General features: G+C 36.0%; 1 protein-coding gene across 1 annotated transcript in view; it reads right to left on the bottom strand.

The window, feature by feature from the left end:
• Window positions 1–23,191, bottom strand: part of FNDC3A (fibronectin type III domain containing 3A) — a 74,078-nt gene that overhangs the window by 38,132 nt on the left and 12,755 nt on the right. The window contains exons 3-8 of the mRNA XM_008569923.1: window positions 19,093–19,330; window positions 13,575–13,844; window positions 11,450–11,508; window positions 3,088–3,245; window positions 1,132–1,191; window positions 64–202 (exon numbers count right to left, since the gene is read on the bottom strand). Of these exons, the coding sequence (XP_008568145.1) occupies window positions 64–202; window positions 1,132–1,191; window positions 3,088–3,245; window positions 11,450–11,508; window positions 13,575–13,844; window positions 19,093–19,330 (924 nt within the window). The remainder of the gene's footprint in view (window positions 1–63; window positions 203–1,131; window positions 1,192–3,087; window positions 3,246–11,449; window positions 11,509–13,574; window positions 13,845–19,092; window positions 19,331–23,191) is intronic.

The raw sequence follows: 23,191 nt of genomic DNA, 5'->3' as shown, positions 1-23,191 counted from the left end.
CTATTGGTGGGGAGGGAAGTAAATGTCCAGTTGGAAATACTATTCTCTACAGAACATTCTTACCTTCCATTGCAAAGTGAGTGAATTTTTGGTCCGATTGGCTATCCTTGGTGGATTAGGTATATCAGGTTCACAGCTCAAGGTGGTAAAGCTTTCAGCTTCTGAAGGAGTTCCCTTTATAGAATTGTATTCTGCCTGGACTCTATGGTGAAAAAATAAACAGTTTTATCTTGCAGAGTCACTGTACCCTACTTTCAATAATATTACTTTAAAGTACTTACAAGTTAGTAAAGGTGCCCTCTAAATATTCTATCAAGAAAATATGAATATTAGGGGCTGGCTGGTTAGCTCACTTGGGAGAGAGTGGTGCTGATAACACCAAGGCCAAGGGTTTGGATCCCTGTACTGGCTAGCCGCCAAAAAATAGAGGTGATGAAATGTGTTATATTGGGCTCCAGCTGGGGAGGCCCTAGAGTCTATAAAATTTTGTTAAGGTATCCTAGAAGAACTGTATAAAATAAAACAGTATCTATGTTACTTTTTTTTTTTTTTTTAAAGATGACCGGTAAGGGGGTCTTAACCCTTGACTTGGTGTTATCAGCACCACGCTCACCCAGTGAGCTAACTGGCCATCCATATATGGGACCGAACCTGTGGCCTTGGTGTTATCAGCACCACTCTCCCAAGTGAGCCACGGGCTGGCCCTATGTTACTTCTATTAAATGTGATATTGAGTTTTAATACCCCAAACTCTTTCCAAAACAAGATGTAGTAAAAATACATAAGTATAGATCAAATATTATTTATGATTGTTTTATAAAAATTTCAAAAGCTGGGACAAGTTTCTAGTGCTAAATTAGGTATTATAGACATATTCTACAGACTCATTTCAATCCCTACCTACAAACTCAGTGATTAACTCTTCACTATAACATCTGAGTTAAATGTTTTGTGTTTTTGAGAACATGTTGGTAATTGTATCAAGAGAAAAACAGAAGTCCACAAAATCTATGTTTTTAATCCAAAATTAATAAATAGTATCCTCGATTTTTAAGGAAATCATTATTAAAAAAACTACAAAACAAAACACTAAGCTATATCATATAAAAGTAGCATGTAGGAGTTCCTTACTTTGCATGGTAATCTGTGGCTGGCTTGAGATCATTTAAAGTGACACTTGTTTCTTCTCCTCTGGGGGAAAAAAGAGTAATATTTCAGTGTCTGACAAATAAAGCATTTCCAGAGGACATACATTATATACACTATAGTTTGGGTACTTTTTGAAATTATACTACTTTACCAACTGTAACCACACTCCGATTCCACCAATATGGAATTTGTACAATTGAGATATGTGCCAAACTTAAGTATGTACCTGCATACTATTTAAAAAAAAAAAAAAGTGCTAAGCAAATCAAGTGTATAAGCCAGACTTCTTTCTTGGAGTGGAAGTATGGAAGATATTTAGCATACTGAAGAAATGGAATCATTTTCAATGATTTAAAAATCCATTTTGTACATAATTCCAATACTGAACAAAACCATGTACTATTGAAAGCAAAACTACCGAATTTTTACAAGGAGTCTGCCACAATTTCATTTATTAGAAAATAACATGAACTTTATTTAAAATGTTACAGTTTAATGAGTAGATAAGCAAAAAAAGAGAATCATAATTTAAAGTAAAGCTTTTCCCATGGCCACTATTACATTTTCAAATACAACACGTATCTTAAAATAATCATTTGATATAACTATTATTTGGGTATGTAGCCACAAACCTGCCTGTTCTCTATTTCTTTTTTTTTTTTTTATCACTTTCTATATTCCATTTCCTTCTACCAAGTCTCTCTCCTCTTCAACTTATGGACTTCCACTCCTCGCCTCCCAGCTACCCTGTTTCTCAAATCAAAGCGAGTAAATATGATGAGAAATAAACATGCCTCATTGCTGAAAGTACACTTCAGTGAACTGGGCAGTTGAGGTAGCAACCTCAGAGAGAGGCCTAAAATGGTGTAGGATACAGGAGGTGACTAATGTCCCTCTTTATGCTCCCTGTTCAGGGTACAAATGGAAACCAATTGTTCCTTTTGGCCAGCAGCCACATCTAACTAGAAAGTCATTAGCACAAAAAGAAACCTTTATGTTGATGGTCCTTCATCCTTTATTTACGCCTTAGGTAGGTTTGTCTCTTTTAAGAAATATGAATAGAACAAAACACAAGAAAAACTCAATAGAGAGGAGACAGAAAATTTTTATAACCTTATGTGACTAGATAAGAGTCACTGGGGGCAGTTTCATTTTCTTCTCCTTACCAGCTAGTTTTAGAAAAGAAATACCAAGAAAGCTGATGTAGCTAGTGTTCTCTGTTAATTATGATCATTCAAATGACTAACTTTTACAATCTTCCCGGTGCTTAAATTATAACTAATAATTGGCTTTATCCTTCATTTTTTTCATTGCAATAAGCAACTTCTATATGAATAATGACCAAAAAATAATTTCTTTTAAAATAGTCATAAATGTCAATTTTAGCAACTGAATCTTTCTATGGCTTTGTGGTATATAACATATCTTTAAACCAAGGAAAAAGAACTACGATAAGTTTTTAAAATATGATTATTCGCATACCAACGTACAAATGAGGAACACTGGTGCTAAATTCATTTTATAATAGGATATGAATTTTAACATATAAGAATTATATCCAAATCCTTAGAGGAGCAATGCTGTACTTCATGAGTTCACAATTAAAGAGTTCTCCATTTCTAGTCCTGGGTTCTACATACTAAAATTTATATTTCATGCACTGAGAATACATGAATACTGAAACAACTATGAGGGAGCCTACCGGGGGAATAAAAAAACTGAGTAACTGAATGTACTGGCAAATAATAGTACTCTGAGGGAGTACAGACAGAAATGTGTACCAGCCTGTGTTACAACTATTTACATTGAAATCATTATCACTTACAGATTTAAAATAAATGCACAAAGAAGGAAAAATAGAACAAATCAGTAATAAGCTCTTTATGATAAACCGTTAACTTACATTATGGCAGGAAGCAAAATGTAACAAATACCTACACGTATACACTTTTGTATTTCCCATCTTTCCCAGTACTCGAGACCAGAATTTCATAACCATAGAGCTCTGGTACAGTAGTCTCATCTGTTTCGCCATTTATGAAGCTGGAAGGTGGTGACCAAGTAAGTACCACTGTCCTTGCCTGGATGTCTGAGGCCTGCAAAATCAGAACATTTAGAAGCTCTTGGAAACAACTGTAATGTGCACAACAAATATCTAATGGGTTTTCAAGATAAGTAAGATATACCTGTATATACTTACATAAAATGATTCACAAATAGAAACCTGCCCATTTGTAGATGAGATACATAACTTGTGAAAGAGCAGATGAGTTCAACAAAAGTTTAAAGACCAGTTCAGTCCATTCGAAACTATTAGCATAGACATACACAGTCAAAAGAAAAAAATGGGAGGAAAAAAAGCACTGGTGACATATTTGAAAGGGTTCATTTCCTCAACTTAGAAAGTGTTATTACAAGAAAAAAACAAAAAACTCAAGAGAAAAATAATCAAAGGACATCAACAGTCCAAAAAAACACAAATATAAATGAACAACGTATAAATCATGTGTAACTGCATTCATAATTAAATAAATGTAAATTAAAACAAGATGCCACTTTTCATCTACTGGATAGGGGAAGATTAAAAAGCTAATAACATTCAGTGTTGGAGAAATGGGCACTCTCTTAAATGTGGATGGTAGTATACATTGGTACAATCTTTGTGTAGAGCAACTTGGGGACCATTACAAAAATTTGAAACATGTTTATTTTTTGACTCAGGAATTTCACTTCTAGGAATTTTTTTTGATGATAATATCCTACGAATTCACATAAGTGCACAAATATATGCACTTAAGAATGTTTATTGCAACATTATTAATGGTAAAAAACTGGAAATAGAGAGCATTTACTACATAATGGTAAATAATACAGCCTCTAAACACATTACCATGACATATGTGCTGATATCTAAAGATTTCGTCAATATATTTGGTGCTATGTAATAGTGGAACAAAGGAAAGCTGGAAAGCAGAATATATGGTATGACTGTAGATGTGTTAATTTTTAAAAAATGCACAAAAATGTCTGAAAATGTACTGTTGTACTAATTGTTACCACTGGGGATTTTGTGTATGTGTGTGGTGGGATGCAGGGAGAATTGTGAGAGGAAAAAAATACAAAGTTTCAATTAATTGTGTCATACATTTTATGAGTACATATTACTTTTATAATAAAAGCCTAATAAAGAAAAAAAAAGTCTAGAGATTAGATAAGGTTTAAGATTAACTGGTAAGAGAGATCAGATTATATGTAGGCGTTTATTTAAAAGCTTGCTTTAAAATGATATATGTTTAAAATAACCTTAGCGTTTCTAAATATAAAACCAAACTAAACCAAATAACCACTAGGATGAGGATTACCTCTATCTTGAATTAGGTAGAATAACTTTCTCTACTTTTCAAAGTTCTTGAAATATGAATAAATTAAAAAACTATTACTGTACTTATTTTACTTATGTTAAGTCATAGGAAAAGTAATACGTTACTGCAATACCGTCTTAAAGTCTTAAATGTTTTGTTTACAATGGACATAAAACAATTCCTTGTATTAACCAGTGTCTACTTGGCTATTAAACTATAACTGAGGTTTTTTCTTTTTTAAAAAAACCAAACAACAAAAAACCAAACATATTGTTACCATACATATATGTATATCCTTAAGTGTCTCTTGATTTTATGTGATAATCACACTTATTTTGAACTATGAGAACATCAACAGGACTCTGAAGGTGAGTCAATCAATAGCATTAACGGGGATCTACTTTATGAAGCTTATGTTATCAGGCTCTGTGGGTACTGACTACTCATCAAAAATACAGGCAACAGAGAAAACATTAAGTAGGAAGGCACTTGCCACTAATTTGCTTGGCAATTTTGAACTATCAACCTCTTAGTGTTCTAGGCCTCATCTACAAAATGAGGGGCTGAGTGAGATGTAGGCATTTATGTAAAAGATTGAGATGAACGCTTACCATAGTTGAATATAGTATTTTTTAAAAGACTTTTATTTTGGAATAAATTTAGACTTACAGAAACACTGGGAAGATAGTACACAGAGTTCCTGTTTATCTTTCACCCAATGTCCTTTAAAGTTGACATCTCACATGACTGTACGTTTTTCAAAACTAAGAAATTAACATTGGCAAACATTATTAACTAAGCCTTTAACTAACCTGTATTTCTAATTAACTAAACAGACTTCCAATACTATGTTGACTTTAGCAAATATAGTTAAGAAAACAGATTTAAGGCACATCGCTAATTAAAATTTTTCCACTCCGTTTTAAACTTTTGATTTCGACTCATTAAAAAGGTATTTTATGGGCCGGCCCGGTGGCGCACTGCTACAGTGCGCTGTTTGGTAGTGCGGTGGTGCTCCCGCCGAGGGTTCGGATCCCACATACAGACCAGTTCCCACTCACTGGCTGAGCGAGGTGCGGGAGCAACACCGAGGGTTGCGATCCCGTTGCCGGTCCGGTACGGGCGCGACACTGAGGGTTGTGATCCGTTGCCGGACACAGAAAAAGACAAAAAAAAAAAAGGTATTTTATTACTTGCACAGAAATGTTAAGGCGCAAAAGGAGTGATTACACTGGGGTCGGCTTTGAAAAACTTCATGAGAAGTAAATTTTGCATAGAATTTAAAGGACTTGGTATAGGATATAATTTGGTAAAAAAGAGGTGGGTGATTAATATGGGACTGGGAAATTTATGTTCTCAAGCTTATACCTGAAAGCTGTTTTTCCAAGGCATGTGCATACATTTTAAAAAACTTCCTGGTAGTATTACTCCCATGAGAACTACTAGAGAATAAGGATGGGGGGTGGAGGGGTGGGCAGAGAGGAAGAGAGAGAGGACCTTAAAAGGATCATCAGAGAAAGAGGAAGAGAGTTATGTCTTGAAAGACAAGGGTGATAAGAGTTTTTGAAATAGTAAGGGATCAACAGTGTCAAATACTGCACGGAGGTCAAGGAGAATGGATGTAGTGTGAATGATGCCTAAAAATACTGTTTTCTGTTGCTGGTTTCAGGTGGATAACAAAGAGTTATATAGAAGAAAGGAAGGTGGACTCCCACATGCATACTGTGAAATTCCTGTGTGAAGACTGAGGTAGTACTCTGTGTGGGGGGCAGCAAGAAACAGTGGATCTTAGAAAATTATAGTGAAAGAATTGATAAAGCTTGGAGTTCAATTTGGTACAGGGAGAATTAAAGGTAGAGAAGAAATGTAAGATGATACTGATGCTGTGACCCAGGGCAACCTGAATGGGGAAATGTTCACTGATGGAAATATTGAAAGGGAACAGAAACAAAAGGGATCTAATCCAACTCCTTGTTCATTTTAGAGCAACAAAGGAGAAGATAGAAAAGAAGATTAAGAATTTGGTTTTCTAGAGCTACTGGCAAAACATTTCAACTTGCGTATTCTTTAGGATGCCTGAAGAGATGTAGTTCTAGAGGAAGAGGTGAATAATAAGGGTTGAAAATACAGAATTGGAAATAATCTGAAATGTTTTCTATTTGTACACTTCTTTTTTTTTTTTTTGTCTTTTGTCTTTTTCCGTGTCCGGCAACAGATCGCAACCCTCAGTGTTGCCCCCGTACCGGACCGGGGACCGGCAACGGGATTGCAACCCTCGGCGTCGCTCCCGCGCCTCGCTCAGCCAGTGAGCGGGAACCAGTCCGTATGTGGGATCCGAACCCTCGGGCGGGAGTGCCGCCGCGCTTCCCAAGCGGGGCACTATCCAGTGCGCCACCGGGCCGGCCCTATTTGTACACTTCTTTAGAAGTAAAATTTGCTTTTACATCCATCTCACTTGATTCTTACAACTATCGCCTAAGGTAAGCAAAACAAGGCACAACTATCTTCATTGTACAGAAGAAACATATTCAGAAAGGTTAAATGACTTGTTTGAGGTCATTTGACAAGTGACTAGGACCTGAACATGCAATTCTTTCCCCACTATACAATATTCCCATCCGGAATCCATTTCTAAGGAGTAGTTGAAAATAGATATGACTGTGTAAAAATGTATGAGAATTGACAAAGACTAAATGATAATAGGCAAAAATGAAAATAGATGTTTTAGAAAGTGGTTGGATTATGTATAGTATATTTTATTTTTTGAGGTGGATTGTGGTCTTTGTCAGTAGTGATCAAAACTACCCTTGAGAAAAGCTGCCTGCCAAGTTAAGTCAAGTCTAGCTAGTAAGCTAACTATTAAAAGAGTTCAGAACAATATATATGTTTTATGGATTTTGACAAATATTGTAGAATGGAGAAATAGCAGTATCTCATTTCAGTATCTAATTTCTGGATTTCCAGACATATTAAAGCACAAGAAACGAAAATGCATGATTCTTCTCTGGATCATGGGGATTAGGAAATGAGAATAATTCTGAAGATAACTCAAAGGTTGAGCCTAAGGAAACCTGGAGTCAGATAGTTCTAGTAACCCATAAAAAGGGAAAGGGAAGGGGTAATGATTTGGAAAGTAAGAAGGTAATAAGTAAAAGGCAAGATGTATTTAATTTTAAGCATTATTAAAATAAAGATGTCAGTTGATTTTGACAGAAATAAGATTCAGAAAAATTTCAAAGCCCAAATGACAAGACAAACACTTTTAATACAGTTAATTATTTCAAGCATGCGAGCGTATACAATACCATTATTCTCCATTTTTTGGAATAAGACACATATTCAGAAATGTTAAGTGACTTGTCCCACGTCACTCAACACCTGTGTGAACAGCTATGACAATAGTGCATGCTATGTTCTCTCCTACATATTGCACTATAGTCACAAGTGAGTTTTTCTTTCCTCTTATTTTGTTTGTTCCTCAAATGTACCATGTTCAGTGCTTTCCAAATGCTAGTTACTTTGTTTGCAATACCATCTCCACATTCTTCCCTCCCCTGCCCACAATGCCCAACCACCACTCTTCCTTTAAATTTCAGTTCAACCATCCTTCCTTGGGGAAATTTCTCTGATATCCGTGTCAAGGTTTAGTCCCCCTATTATACACTCTGACAGCACTCTCTCTCTCTGTTCTGGCACTTCACAGTTATAATTTTACATTTATTGCATGATGCTTAGTTTACTAAACTAGCTCTGGGGCAGTGGATGTATCTGTCCTTTGCTTTCCATTCTATCTCCAGCTTGTAGCAGAGCGTCTGGCATTTTGTAAGCGGTCATTTATGGAATGAATAAGTGAACAAATACATTTAATTTGGTTCTCTAAATGAACTAGAACATGCCAAAACAACCAAACACACAAAAACAACCAAGCAAAAACCCTGACCTGTACTTTGCAGCTCACAAGTTATTTAGTCAAAGAGGCATAGTTACCCAAACTGTAAACATAAACTAAAACAAAACAAAGCAAAATAAAACCATCAGCATTATTTTGAGTTTTATGACACAGGTTTATTATTTCACTAAATTACATCTTCCTTATAACACTGAGCAAGGTATTCTTTAAGAATTGTTTTAAGCTTTACTTTCTGTGTTTGAAAATTATATTTTTAATATTATATAGTATGATAATATTACAGCATTAGCTATTAAGTCACTCAAACATCAAACCTATTAAGGCTACCAAATTCCTTTTCTAATAAATCTAGTGATATTCATTTTTACAAATATATTTCTTGAAAGGACACTGACTGAATTTCAATTCTGGCTCTGCTACTACTTATTAAACCTCACTCTTGCTTCAGTTTCTTCTTCTGTAAAATAGGAAAAATACTACAGATAGAGTTGTTATAGGAATTAAAGAAAATAATGCACATATGAATTTGAAGCACTTTGAACAGAGCCTGACACCAATAAACTTACACAATAAAATAATTCTGTGTATGCTTACATTTATTTACATGTATATGCTCCATTCCTAAGATAAAACAAATAAGAATGAAAAAAAGCTAGGGCATCCAAATTTATAATTTGGGGTTTGTAAAAAAAAAAAAGTAGAACCATAGTAGCCTATTCAATGAGGGACTGGTTTATAGAAACTTCTTAAAATACAGCAAATTAAAAAAGTAAGCCTTTGTGGATAAAATGATAAAAATAACATTTCTAATCTGTTTTCATACTGAAAATAGAGCAAAGTAATTTTTAGATAACTTAGCATAAAATATTTGACCATGGAATTTATTGGGGTAGGGTTAATAGTATTTGCCAATGTTAATTTCTTTCTTTTAACAAATAAACCAAGAAATATTTTTATCAATGTTAAATGGCCTTATCCTGGCTGAAAAAGGACTATGGCCTACTTCTTCCATCACATCTCATACTATTCCTTCCCCCATTTACTACACTCCCATAATAACGGTTCTTTCTATCTGTCCAACTTGTCATGCTTACTTATTTCTGCTCTCTTCCTCATTCCTTCCAAGTTTTACACTTCTCACTCTTCAGAGGCTCAGAGAAGTCTTTCCTGATTGCTCTATTTAACATAACTCCCCCACCTCCTCAGTAACTCATCACATTACCTTATTCCTATAATAGCACTCTTTACCATACACAGTATTTTGTTTGTATATTTTTTATATACCGGCATATAGTAAGGACTCGATAAATACTTTCTGAATGAAGGAATAACTATGCAGCTCTTCAAAGAATAACAATGACATAGAAAGATTGCTAAGGCATAGCACAGTAAGTGAAAAAAACTTGTCACAAAACAACAGAGTATAGTATGACCCCATTTTTGTAAAAAAACAAAAGAAGAAACTATATTTTGATGGATGGACACACACAAATGAACTAAAACAGGACTGGAAGGAAATCCAAACTGTTAGGCACGATGAAGATGGAGAAGTGGGTAAAGGAGATTTATTTTTATTCTTTATTTATGTGTTACATCTTTTACCATAAGAGTTCACATATTAGTAATAAATATACTCAAGATTCAATCTTAATCACTGCCACTTCTGTTAGTTTGTTATTTATTTATTGGGGGTCGGGTGGGGGGGGGGCAGTACAGGGAGGAGAATATTTGTATTGTGATGCAATGTCCATAATTATCAGATTAGGCAATCATCCCTGGAACTATTCTTTTTTTTTGTTTGTAGTTTGTTTTTAAAATGGAGTGAAGTTATAGCTCTTACAAAAAGCAGAGAAAGAAAAAGACTAATTAACAATTACTGTGATATTTCGGTATTTTTCCTTCTTGTCTTTTTCTTCTTTTCTTAAAGTCTTTTTCTTTACAGGGCTATAATTACAGTGTCCAAATTGCTTGGTCTCCAGCATTTTCCCCTTCTGTCCAAAGCATCCTTGCATATTTTTGCAGTTTTCATAATCATATTTTTTAATGGTTATATTGTTTTGCCCAGTAAAAATATCATGATTTATCCGTGCTTTCCTTAATTGGTTTACTTTTTGTTAATGCTGCAAACATTTTGTTTATATAGTTTTTTATTGAGTAATGGGACATTGCAGTTTCAGAGAAGTTTAATTTATATTTCGTTTGATTACTAATGAATAAAACTTTGGGGTCTTAATGAGTTTAAATATTTTAATTTTTATAAACATTTAATATTAATCTTTTGTCATATTTGATGTTAATATTTTTCCTAGCAGGAAATAGGCTTTACTTACTATTTAGGTTATTTAAAAAAAATATGCACAAAATTTTATGTAGCCAATTCTGCTGCCATACCTTTTTCTGATTTTCTGATTTATTCTATTACATGTACACTTATAAAGGGATGGGAAATATTAATTTTCTTTTAGTTTTCCTGTAGATATTTTTTATTTAACTCTTTTTTAAAGCTTCTGGAATTAATTGGATATATTTTATGTGGAAATAATATAAATGGATTTTTAAAAAACTGATAATCAGTTGCCTCCACACTATTAGAGCTCTTCCTGTTCCAATGACCTGCAATGTCATTTAGTGTATATAAAATCTATGTTTAAAAAATTGATTCTGGGCCGACCCCATGGCGCACTTGGGAGAGTGCAGCGCTGGGAGCGCAGCGATGCTCCCGCCGCAGGTTCGGATCCTATATAGGGATGGCCGGTGCGCTCACTGGCTGAGCGTGGTGCAGGCGACACCAAGCCAAGGGTTGCGATCCCCTTACCGGTCACAAAAAAGACAAAAAAAAAAAATGATTCTTATCTGAATATTCTGCTTCACTGATCAATGTATCTCTCTTTATGTCAGACCTGCATTGATCCATTATTGACCTCACACTTCTAATATAAAGTTTTAAATAAGGCCTGAATAAAAATATACCAAAATCCTATATGAATATACTAAATATAAATGCCAAGAAAATATATGAGATACTCACCACTGGTTTGACAATGTTGGAAAGAAGTGCTTCATATGCTTTAGTTTCTTCATCTTTTTCTTAAAAACAAAACAAAATGAAATTTAAATTAAAAAAAAGAAATGAACCTAAATGCAATCCCCTCTCCTTCCCAAATATGTCTTCTAAAACTAGGTTGGTATTTGAGACTTTTATTTTCAAGTTTTTACTACTTAGTTCATACTCAGCAGTTTGTGGCTCCTCAGCATTCTTCAGCTTCAGTTTCTATTTCTAATTTAACTGTGATTACTAATTATAACACCACTGTGTGTGTGTGTGCGTGTGTGTGTGTGTGTGTGTGTGCGTGCATGGTGTGTGTATAAACCAGTACACTTTTCTTATATAAGGCATGTTTTTATTCACAATTGTAAAAAAATTCTCTCTCTGGAAAGTTCTCACTTGCCAATCTCATACCTCTTAATAAATTAACTGAATATTTTTTCATGACATGCCTTAATTTTTGTTTCCTGAATAAGAATATGATTGGTTTGACCATAACTTATAGCCACCACTGATAGACATGAAACTTTAGCTTAACTCTTCTGAAACATCAGTGCCGAAAAGAATGACCAGGCAACATTTTTGTAAATATCATTAATACACAAGCCATGAAGCCATTAAAGAATTATTTAAAATTTATTAGTAGAGAATGGGAATTTAAAGGAAAAGGTAGGTGGGAAGAGTTAGCATGGCTTACATTTTGGTATTTCCCCTTCAAAGTTGCAAGCAACTTAGTTCGTAGTCATATATTAATTAGCTGCACTATTTGATAATTCAGTATAGTAAGAATCAGGAGTATCAATTTAGATAAGCATATTCAAGGACTGAGAAATTTGTGGTTATTGGTACTTATGAAGAGGCATGTTAGTACACTTCATAGTCATTTTTGATAAAACTGTTTTAAATTTTGACATGGTCTACCTTTAGAAGTTAAAACAAATATAGTCAGTATCAAAGAAACCCAAAAGGACACACATATAGAAAGTATAGAAGTAAAGATAAGCAGTAGTAAGAGGGTTAACTTTATAGTTCAAGTACCTGTGTACTAACTGCACATTGTAGGCATATGGAAGACAGGCTGTAAAACCAGCCTATATTTACCTTACAGAGATTGAGTCTAGTATATACAAAAAGTAGTGCTCAGAGTTCACATGGTAGAAGTCATAGGTCAGGGGAAGGATCCAAGGGAAACAAAGGGATTTTAAGAGAAAAGACCTCTTGAAGAAAGGAATGGAGAATATTCTAACTACAGAGTATACAGAAAGATTGGTAAATGACATAACCAGTTGCTGTCAGGGAATTATACATAAAGAAGTTGGGAGAAGTAAAGTTTTCATAAAAACCAACACAGCCTTGGGCCGGCCCGGTGGCGCACTGCTACAATGCGCTGCTTCGGAGTGCGGTGGCACTCCCACCGAGGGTTCGGATCCCACATACGGACCGGTTCCCGCTCACTGGCTGAGCGAGGTACGGGAGCAACACCGAGGGTTGCGATCCCGTTGCTGGTCCCGGTCTGGTACGGGCGCGACACTGAGGGTTGCGGTCCGTTGCCGGACACGAAAAAAGACAAAAAAAAAAAAACCAACACAGCCTTATCAAAGGCCCCAAAATAGAAGAAAAGGAATCTGGATTAATGGTATCTGAGGTTTTTATTTTAAATTTTTTTATTCAAAATATTTTAACATTTACTTGTACATATTTGTAGGGCAGTGTGTTGTTTCAATACATGCATATACTGCACAATGATTTGCTTAGGGTACAAGCATAGCTTTTTACCTGTCAGTCCACCACTTTTCCTCCTCCCCTCCCCACCATAACCATTATTCTACTCTCTGAGTTTTCTATCAAATAGAAATTTCTCTCAATCAGTAAAATTAACAAAATATGTGAAATTACTAATTGAAGTTTCCCAAACTGTCAAAAGCAGCAGCCTGGTAACAATTTAGGTTCTAAAAGTTTTTTTCACATTTAGGAAATACTAGGTTATGAGTCAATCTATAGTTTATTTGGACCGTGATGAAATGACTGAAGGTTGGAATACAGTTTTAGTAGGTTAAATAATGATGAAAAGTATCAGTGAGAATACTTGAATATTTTAAATAGTTACCTTCTATTTCTGTATCAACTTGTGCACCACCTTTCCCTTTCCCTGACTTGTTTTTTGCTGATCCTGTGTTTATGCCACTAGCATTCTGCCCTTTAACAAGTCCATTATGTTCATTTATGGGAGAATGGCATTTCTGGGGTGATGATGGTGGACTGCTAATTTTATCTTTCTGTGTTCCTTGGCGATCCTTTAATTTTTTCTGCAAACGTTCATACGTTTTACTAGATCTTTCATCTCTAAAGTTGGACCTTCCATGTGTTGAGTGAGCATCTAGAAAGAAATAAACATCAAATGTTAAAAATACCACTTTTTCCAAATAAATCTATGGCATGAGAGAAGAACAGGAAATAAATCTATTATAAAACTTACTGTAAAATATTTTGAAGAATAATTCTACAAAACAAAGCATTTTCTGTGTCTCTATGAACTGACAGAACCAGGCTTTCTGACTTGACTATATACATATCAAGTAAATTTACAGAAACATTTATTTTCTTCATCTTTTCCCAACTATTGCTCTCCAGAGAAAACAGCTTGGTGGTATGTTTAATTATTGTAGGTGAGGAATCAGACTTAACTGAGCTGTCCACAGTTCTTTTTCTTTTATTCTTTTGTAGCTATTACTTTTCACATTTCTTTCAACTTCAAACATATAAAACGGTAAAAAGAAAACCACTGCCTGCCTAAATTCCCTTGTGACTCAAGAAAGCAAACGATCACTGAAAATAAAGTTTTAGGTGTTAGCAAAAAGAAGCAAGTTCATTTACTTAATAATAACAGAACCTACATATAAAATATTAACTACATTTTCTTTTTTTTTTTTGTCTTTTTTCGTGCCCAGCAACGGATCGCAACCCTCAGTGTCGCGCCCATACCGGACCAGGACTGGCCACGGGATCGCAACCCTTGGTGCTGCTCCCGCCCCTCGCTCAGCCAGTGAGCGGCCGGTCTGCATGCGGGATCCGAACCCTCGGCGGGAGCGCCACCGTGCTTCCCAAGCGGCGCACTACAGCAGTGCGCCACCGGGCCGGCCCTACATTTTCTGATATTATAAACTCAAGGTTGTGTGATTCAGAAGAATGTACTCATTCTAATAAGAGTCACATAGCAATATAATAAAGTCAGTATGATCAATAAATATTAATTCAATTCTCCCGAGTTTATTTTTAACAAATATTTAAAATCTGTAATGAGAAAATATTTATTTTTTATTTAAATTTTTAAAAGGAACTTACTTTTTAAGTGAAATGTATTGATTGTACATATTTATGGGGTACAGAGTTATATTTCAATACATGTATACAATGTGTGATAGTCAAATAAGGGTAGTTAGAACATTTATCATTAATTTATCATTTCTTTGTGATGAGTACATTTGACTTCCTCTCTTCTAGCCATTTGAGAACATACAATAAATTATTGTTAATTATAAATGCCTAGCACTACTGTATACCATGAGAACTTACTTGCATGACCTTCGATTAGGCAATAGTTTCTTAGACAAGACACCAAAAGCACAAACAATAAAAAAAAATAAAATGGACTTTATCAAAGTTAAAAACTTTTTGCATCAATACCATGAGGAAAGTGAAAAGACAACATGAAAGAATATGTCTGTAAATCATATGTCTGATAAGGGACTTGTACCCAGAATATATAAAACACTCTTAAAACTCAACAACAGAAAGACGAATAACCCAATTAAAAAATGGGTGAAAGGGCCAGCCCTGTGGCGCACTCGGGAGAGCGCGGCGCTGGGAGCGCAGCGACGCTCCCACTGCGGGTTCGGATCCTATATAGGACTGGCCAGTGCGCTCACTGGCTTAGCGTGGTGTGGGCGACACCACACCAAGGGTTGCGGTCCCTTCGCTGGTCACGGAAAAAAAAAAAAAAATGGATGAAGGATTTGAATTGACATTTCTCTAGAGAAGATACACAAATGGCTGATAAGAACATGAAAACATGCTCAACATTATGGAAAAAGCAAATTAAAATCATAAAGAGAGAAAACTTCACAATCACCAAGATGGCTTTAATCAAAGGACAGACAATACCAAGTTTTGACAAGGATGTGGAGAAACTGGAACTCTTCTACACAGCTGGTGGGAACATAAAATGGTACAGTCACTGTGAAAAACAGTTTGGCAGTTCCTCAATAATTTAAATATCAAATTATCATATGACCCAGCAATTTCACTCTTAGGTGCATACACAGGAGAAGTGAAAACATATGTCAACACAAAAACTTGTACACAGATGTTCACAGCAGCATTATTCACAGACAAAAATTGAAAAACACCCAAATGTCTATCAACTAATGAATGAACAAAATAAGTACTCCTTCATGTGACAACATAGATGAACCTTGAAAACATTACACTAAGGGAAAAAAGCTAGACACAAAAGGCACCTATTGTATGAACATTTTAATGAAATTTTTATATGAAATACATAAATTCTATGTACATTTACATGAAATGTCCAGAATAGGCAAATCCACAGACACAGAAAGATTAGGGAAGGGGAGGGAGGAGGAATGTGGAAAGAGGGAATTGGGACTGTCAATAGAGACAGTGTTTCTTTTGGGATAATAGAAATGTTCTGGAATTAGGTAGTGGCAGTGAATATAGTATATAGTGAATATACCAAAATCCACTGAATTGCACACTTTGTATAACATAGTAAATATACTACAAACCACTGAAATGTACAGTTTAAAATGGTGAATTTTGTTAGGTAAATTACATCTCAACAAAAAAGACAGAAAACATAGCAACTGAAATCAATTAGTATGTATTTTTTAAATGTAGTTATTCAAATGCTTTTACAGTTTATCTGTTATTCAAAATAGGATAATAAAGCAGCTATGGGGAAAAAATGTTATAGTAGAAACGGCAGGAACCCTATTATCAAACAGATCTAAGAGGGTTAAAATCCTCAGCAAACAACTAGCAGTGTGACCTTGTAGAAATTACTTAACATTTCTGAGCCTGTCTCTTTATCAATATTTCACAGAATTTTATTGAGGTTTAAGTGAGACAATACATGTAAGAGCACAATGTCTAGCAAAGTTCAGGCTCAGTAATGGTACTGCTGACAGTGAAATGTTGAATCAGGTCCCACTTTGGAATATATACAAAATGTGCTTGGAAAAGGGGTCATGGAGGCAGCTACTGATTAGGAAACCAGCGCTGTCAGTTATTAGAATCTACCACTGGTGGTAAAACCCCAAATACAATGTGACTCTTGCCTTGTACCACTGGGTAGCTAGTTTGTGGATGTGTGCCCTTCATTTTCCTTCAAATCATTACGAATCCCATCTGTGTATTCTAATGCATATCTCCTCTGAATAACAATGGGTTTTAACAATGCAAAATAACAATAATTGTAATATCTACTTTTCAAAAATAATTTCCTCAAACACTTTTAAGAAACTAAGTCATAATTAGCAGTAAAGAAAATAGAAGGATGAGACTAATTTGCAGTATAAATTCTTGCTATTCAAAGTGTGTTCCTTGGGGCCGGCCCGTGGCTCACTCGGGAGAGTGCGGTGCTGACAACACCAAGGCCATGGGTTCGGATCCCATATAAGGATGGCCGGTTCGCTCACTGGCTGAGCATGGTGCTGACAACACCAAGTCAAGGGTCATGATCCCCTTACCGGTCATCTTTTTTTAAAACAAAACAAACAAACAAACAAAAAACAAAGTGTGTTCCTTGGATACCGCATGAGCATCGCCTGAGAGCTTGTTAGACGTGCAGAATCTCAAGCCCAACCCAGACCTACTGCATCAATCTGCATTACTTGGGCAACAGAAATAAGTTTGAAAAATATATATGATATGTAATATATCTACTACTCTAGACTGTGCTGCCTAATTTAAATTTTAGAGTTATTCCTTCTACAAATTTACTGAGCCTAAGTGACAGGCACTGCTAAGAGCAAGGGAAGCAAGCAGTGATGAATAAAAGATTCAGTTCTTAGGGAGCTTATAGTCAAATAAAGGAGACAGACATACAAATAAACAATGACAACAACAAAATTGTGTCAAGTTTTATAAAAGAAACGAATGGGTTTCAGTGCTAGCAATTGATATGATAAGGTGAGGGAAGGTCTCTCTGAAAGGTGGAATCTAAAGGAAAAAGGAAACCTTCTACAGGAAAGGGGAAACACTCCTGGCAGAGAAAAAACCAAGTGCAGAGGCTCTGAGGCAAGAAAGACCTTGGAGGTTTGGAAAAACTGAAGGAGTAGGGGGAAGCAGTGGGTCGAGGCAGTCAGGGGCCCCAGGGCAGGGCTTTATCATGGCAGTGGTTTGCAACCAGGGCTAATTTTGGCCTCTAGAGGTCATTTGACAATGCCAGTAGATATTTTTAGATTCCACAGGGGGGTGGGGTGTATAGAGGGGGTTGGAGTTGTGTGCTAGGCATCTAGTGGATAGAGGCCAGGGATGCTCCTAACATACTACAATGCACAGTTCTGTCTTCCACAACAGACACTTACCCATCCCAAAACATCAGTAGTGGCACATTTGAGAAACCCTGGTCTAGGGGACGGGTTTAGAATTTTATTCTAAATGCAACAGGAAGTAACCAAAATCTTTTAAAAAGATGAATGGTCTGATTAACATTTTTAAATGGTTACAAGAATGAATTATTAAAGGCAAGAATAAAAACAGAAAACAAACCGGAAGGCAGCTGATGGTGGACTGGATTTGAGTAGCAGTGAAGAAGTACAAAATTTGGGGAAATTTTCAAAAATAAAACTGATACCAATTGATGCAGGGGTTGAGAGAGGAAAAATCAAATTTGACCATCTGTTTTTCATTTGAGCAAATGAAGTACCACCTACTAAGATGAAGACGACACAGAAAAAGCAGGTTGATCCAAAACTGAGCTTTATGTTTCAGAAATGCTCTGAGATGCATGAGACATACAAGTGGAATTATCAAGAAGGCAGTTAGAAATAAGTCTGGGGCTCAAAGAAGAGGTTTTGGATAAAGATGTAAATTTGAGAGCTGTTAGTATATAGGTAGTGGTTAAAGCCACGGGAAAGAGTAAGATTATTTTGTGTGCGCACGTTAGTATATTATTCCCAGCAATGTATTAACTCCCTGAGGGCAGAGGTTATGGCTTATTCTGTTTTTGTTTTTTTTTCCCCTCCCAATCCCTCACAGAGCCTAACAACTTTGTGTGGTAGCATCACAGGATTTAACAATGGCATGGCTGTTCCTGGCTGAAAATTTCTTTAGGGCCTAGACTGCAGGAAAGGAGAAAAGACCTTTTTTAAATGTAGCCCCACTAAATACTGCTGCATGATGTAAGTTACTTCCCCTCTTTGATTTTCTATTTACTCATCTGCCTTGAAGGGAGATCATGAGGATGCAGTATCTAACACAGTGCTTAGGTAATAGAAAATGATTGTGATATCACTACCGCTTGCTGTTTCTTTTATATGTTATGATGATTTCCAAGCAAAGAATATCCAACTCAATAAAATAGATATTTTAAGATGTCTTACCTACATCTCCGTACACTTGTGAAGACTGATACTGTGTCATATACTGTGTTGCCATGTCTCCAGCTCCAGTCACTGGTGAGTACATATGGCGTGGTGGAGGTGGCATCATGGTTGGGACAGGAATGAAACCAGGTAGAGGAGGATGCGGAGAACGGTGGATGACTGTGTGACCACCAGGGTGAAACTCTGGTGCCTGAGGAACCACAACAACTCTTCGAACACCATTGTCTTCAATAACCTACAAAATGAACATTAGATTAAGAATTTCTTCCACAGAATATAAACAATTCTTTTGAAATATGTTAGAGTAAGAATTTTTATACTATTAGAAGTTAATTAAAAATTTTTTACAGAATCAATGTGAAAAGAACTTATTAAATACATTAGGTATGTCTAAATTAGCATTTAATACAAACATGAAGTAGTTTCTTTTATATTATTCAATATAAATCTTAAAACACTGAAAAGACTAGCTAAATAATAATGTAACAATGAGTTATGATATTAGGTATTTATCTTATGTGTTATGTGCATTTAGTGATGCAGTTATTTTGGTTTGGACATAATAGGGTCAGGAATTAATTTCCTTTTCTATATTATAACTGGGAATGGGGGGAAAACAAGGTGTGGAAAGACCAAATAGAAAAAAACAAAACAAAATAAAACTGGATCTAGACTCCTAAAGATCAGCCATATTTTACAATTTAGGTACAAAATTCTTATGACAATGACCAGGACAATTTTAACAGCTGATCATTTCAAGGAAGAAACACCAAATATATTAACTCTCATTTAAGAAAAATATCTGTGGCTCTGAGGCTTAGAAATTACACATTTTAAAAACAGGAATCACACTGTGAGAATAGATTTTTTAAAATGATTAATTTACTCCCTTTGAACCTCACTAGAACTGCAATGACCAGGAGAGCATAAAAAACTATAGGATTTTATTTTAAAATTGGGAATCCCTCCATTAAAATAGGGCCAACCCTTTTAAACTTAAATTTTAACTATTGAGTTGTAACAAATGGCTAATAATACCTTTCCTCAGGAAATAGAAAGTGATTACAACATAAAGTGCTAATTTGAAGGCAAACCCTGACTATTTTCAGGATAGAAAAGTTTTATTATGCTTAAGGATGGCAAATTTTGTATAAAAACATGTATGTGCTTGGATGGTAGAGTTATAGTAGAAAACATACTTATTTGGGTGTAGATAAACCTAAATTATAAAGATTAAATAGACTATTTAATATCCTTACTTACTGGAGTGATATGACTCATCTAACATGAGACTAGAAGACCAAATGAATTGACTGTTTTTTTATGCTGGGTCTGGAACCAGAATGTCTTGCTTCCAGCCAAATGAATGCCTCATACCCTGATTTTCTCCCTGTTTAATTAACTTAGTTCTGAATTTAAGTTTCAGGCAAGTGCATAAGATTGGTGGACACTAAATCATATATGGAACCTGAGCTGAGGGAAATCTGGGAATGGTTTATAGCTTTTTAGCCTCTAAGCTATAGGAAGGGACATTAGAAGCAGTCTGGAATGAATTTTGAGTGAGCCAAACCACAGTATTTGTTGCAATACCACTTTCACCTTTATCACTCTCCAATTCACAATCTGACAGGATTATAGTTCATACTCATTCACCCTGGTTCCAACTTTCTTAGTAATATTTTCCTTCTGCATCAACTCCTGAACCCTTAACTACAGTCAGGATGGTATACTAAAAAACCGGGTTTCATAATGACCTATACATTTCTGCATCTTATACTTCTGTCCGTGTTATTTTTCCTCTTCACTTTGCTTACCCTTAATCTATAACCATGTGAATCCCACCTTCCAAATTTAGCTCTAACTTTACCTCCTCTTCTCATTAAAAAAAAATTTGCTTTTGAACAAAACAAATAAATTGGTAATTTAGAAGAGAGAGGAAAAACCTTAGAGTTATGTATTTGTGGAGCATACATACTAACAGGGACAGACAAACACAACAAAAGTAAATTATTTAGCACGTTGCAAGGTGATAAATACTATGGGAAAAAGAAGAGAAGGTAAAAAGGATTAGAAGTATTGTGTGAGGTGGACAGGTTACAGAATAAAATAGAGTGATCAGGGTAGGCCTTACTGCCAAAGTGAAATTTGTGAAATTTGAATAGAGACTTGAAGGAAGTAAAGAAATTAACCATGTAGAATCTGGAAGATTGTTCTGGGCAGAGGAAACAGAACAAAGGTCCTAAGGTAGAAATGGGGCTGACTATACCCAAGGAATGGAAAGTAACTGGTGTGACTGGATGAGCATAAGAGAGAAAGAAGGGTGCAAGCAGATGAGGTCAAAGAGATAAAAGGGGGATGGGGTGGCCAGGTCAGGTAGAGCCATATAGGCTATTAAGGATTTGGAATTCAGCATTTACTCTCTTCAGTGAAATGGAAAACCATCACAGAGTTTTGGGAGGAAGAGTTATATAACCTAGTATTTCCCAGCCAGGGGTAATTTTTCCCCCTAGAGGACAGTTGGTAGTGTCTGGAGACATTTTTCGTTGTCATAACTATCTGGCATCTAGTGGGTAGAGATCCCCCTAAACATCCTACAACATGGAGGACAACCCCCTACAACAAAACATTATCTGGCCCAAAATGTCTACCAAGGTTGAGAAATCCTGCTGTAACTTTACATTCGACAGGATTACTCTGGCCACTGAGTTGAGAATAAATTGTAGGGAGTCAAGGGCAAAAGCAGGGAAACCATTCGGAAAGCTACTAAAGTAATCTTGGCAAGAGATGATGGTGGCTTGGACCAGGGTGGCAGCAGAGAAAAGATGGTAAGGAGTGGCCCATATTGTGCATGTATTTAAAGGCAGAACAACAAGATTAGCTAATGATTCCATGTGGGAAGTAAGAAAAAGACGTTACCGAAGGATGTTCCATCAACTGTGATGGGGAAGGCTGTGGGGTAGAACAAGTTTTTTGGGGGTGTGTGTGGGGGATTTGGAATTTCAGGTTTTGGACATATGAGTTTGGTAAGTTTTGGACATGTAAGTGGAAATGCTGAAAAGACTGTTAAGATGTACCAGTCTGCAGTTTCAGAAAGTTTGGGAAAGGACAGTGCCTTGGGTTGAATGTCCCCCACAACTTAAGTCCCCACTGTGACAGTGATAAGAGGGTGGGAAATCCTTTTATGGTAATTGAAAGGTGGGGCCTTGAAGAGATAATTAGATTACAGGACCATGCCTTAGTGAATGGGATTAAAAATGGTGGTTATGGGCGTGGTTTGGAAGGCTTTAAAAAGAAAGTGAATTAGGAAGTTAGTTTTTGCTCTCTCTGCTGCACCATTTTGCAATGTAATACTCTGCTGTCACTGTCACCACCACCAAGGCTCTCACCAGATGTTCCCTGGACTTTGAAATTCCTAGCCTCAGAAACTGTAAGCAATAAATTTCATTTTATTAAAAACTGCATAATACAACCTAGTGAGGTAGGAAAACTAAGAGAATGGAGTTTGAAAGTTTGATGACGTATATCCAGGAGGAAGGATCAACTGTGTGAAATGCTGCTGATAGGTCAAGTAAGATGAAGACTAAGAGCTGACCACTACTAGATTTAGCAATGGGAACATCACTGTGACCTTGATGGGAGCAGTTTTGGTGTAATCACAGGGGAAAGTCTGATTGGAGTGGGTTTAAGTGAGAAAGCAGGGAGTAGAATAAGAGAGTTAATAGCACAATTTTAGGAAGTTTTGCTGCAAAGGATAATACAGAAATAGGGTGGTGGCTGACAGGAGTAGTGGACTCAAGAAACTTTTATTTGTGTTGTGTTGTGTTGCTGTTTTTAGTGAGAAAAATTATAACATACATATATACTGAGAATAATCCAGCAGAGAGTAAGAAATTGATGATATAGAAACGAGAGATGAAAATGCTACAGTAATGTCCTTGAACAGGAAAAAGGGGACGGGCTTCAGTACTCCAGTGGGAGTACTGAGTCTCGAAAAGAGCATGAAAGTTTGTCACAGATGAGGAAGCAGAGTTTGTGGGAACAGACGAGAAGGCAGAGAACGTAACCGCAGACGCTGGTAGAGATGTGGGGCTAAAAG

The sequence above is a fragment of the Galeopterus variegatus genome, unplaced genomic scaffold (genome assembly GCF_000696425.1).
Source record: "Galeopterus variegatus unplaced genomic scaffold, G_variegatus-3.0.2 Scaffold545, whole genome shotgun sequence".
Taxonomy (NCBI): domain Eukaryota; kingdom Metazoa; phylum Chordata; class Mammalia; order Dermoptera; family Cynocephalidae; genus Galeopterus; species Galeopterus variegatus.
The sequence above is the reverse complement of the archived record's forward strand: the minus strand, read 5'-3'. Positions and strand labels throughout refer to the sequence as shown.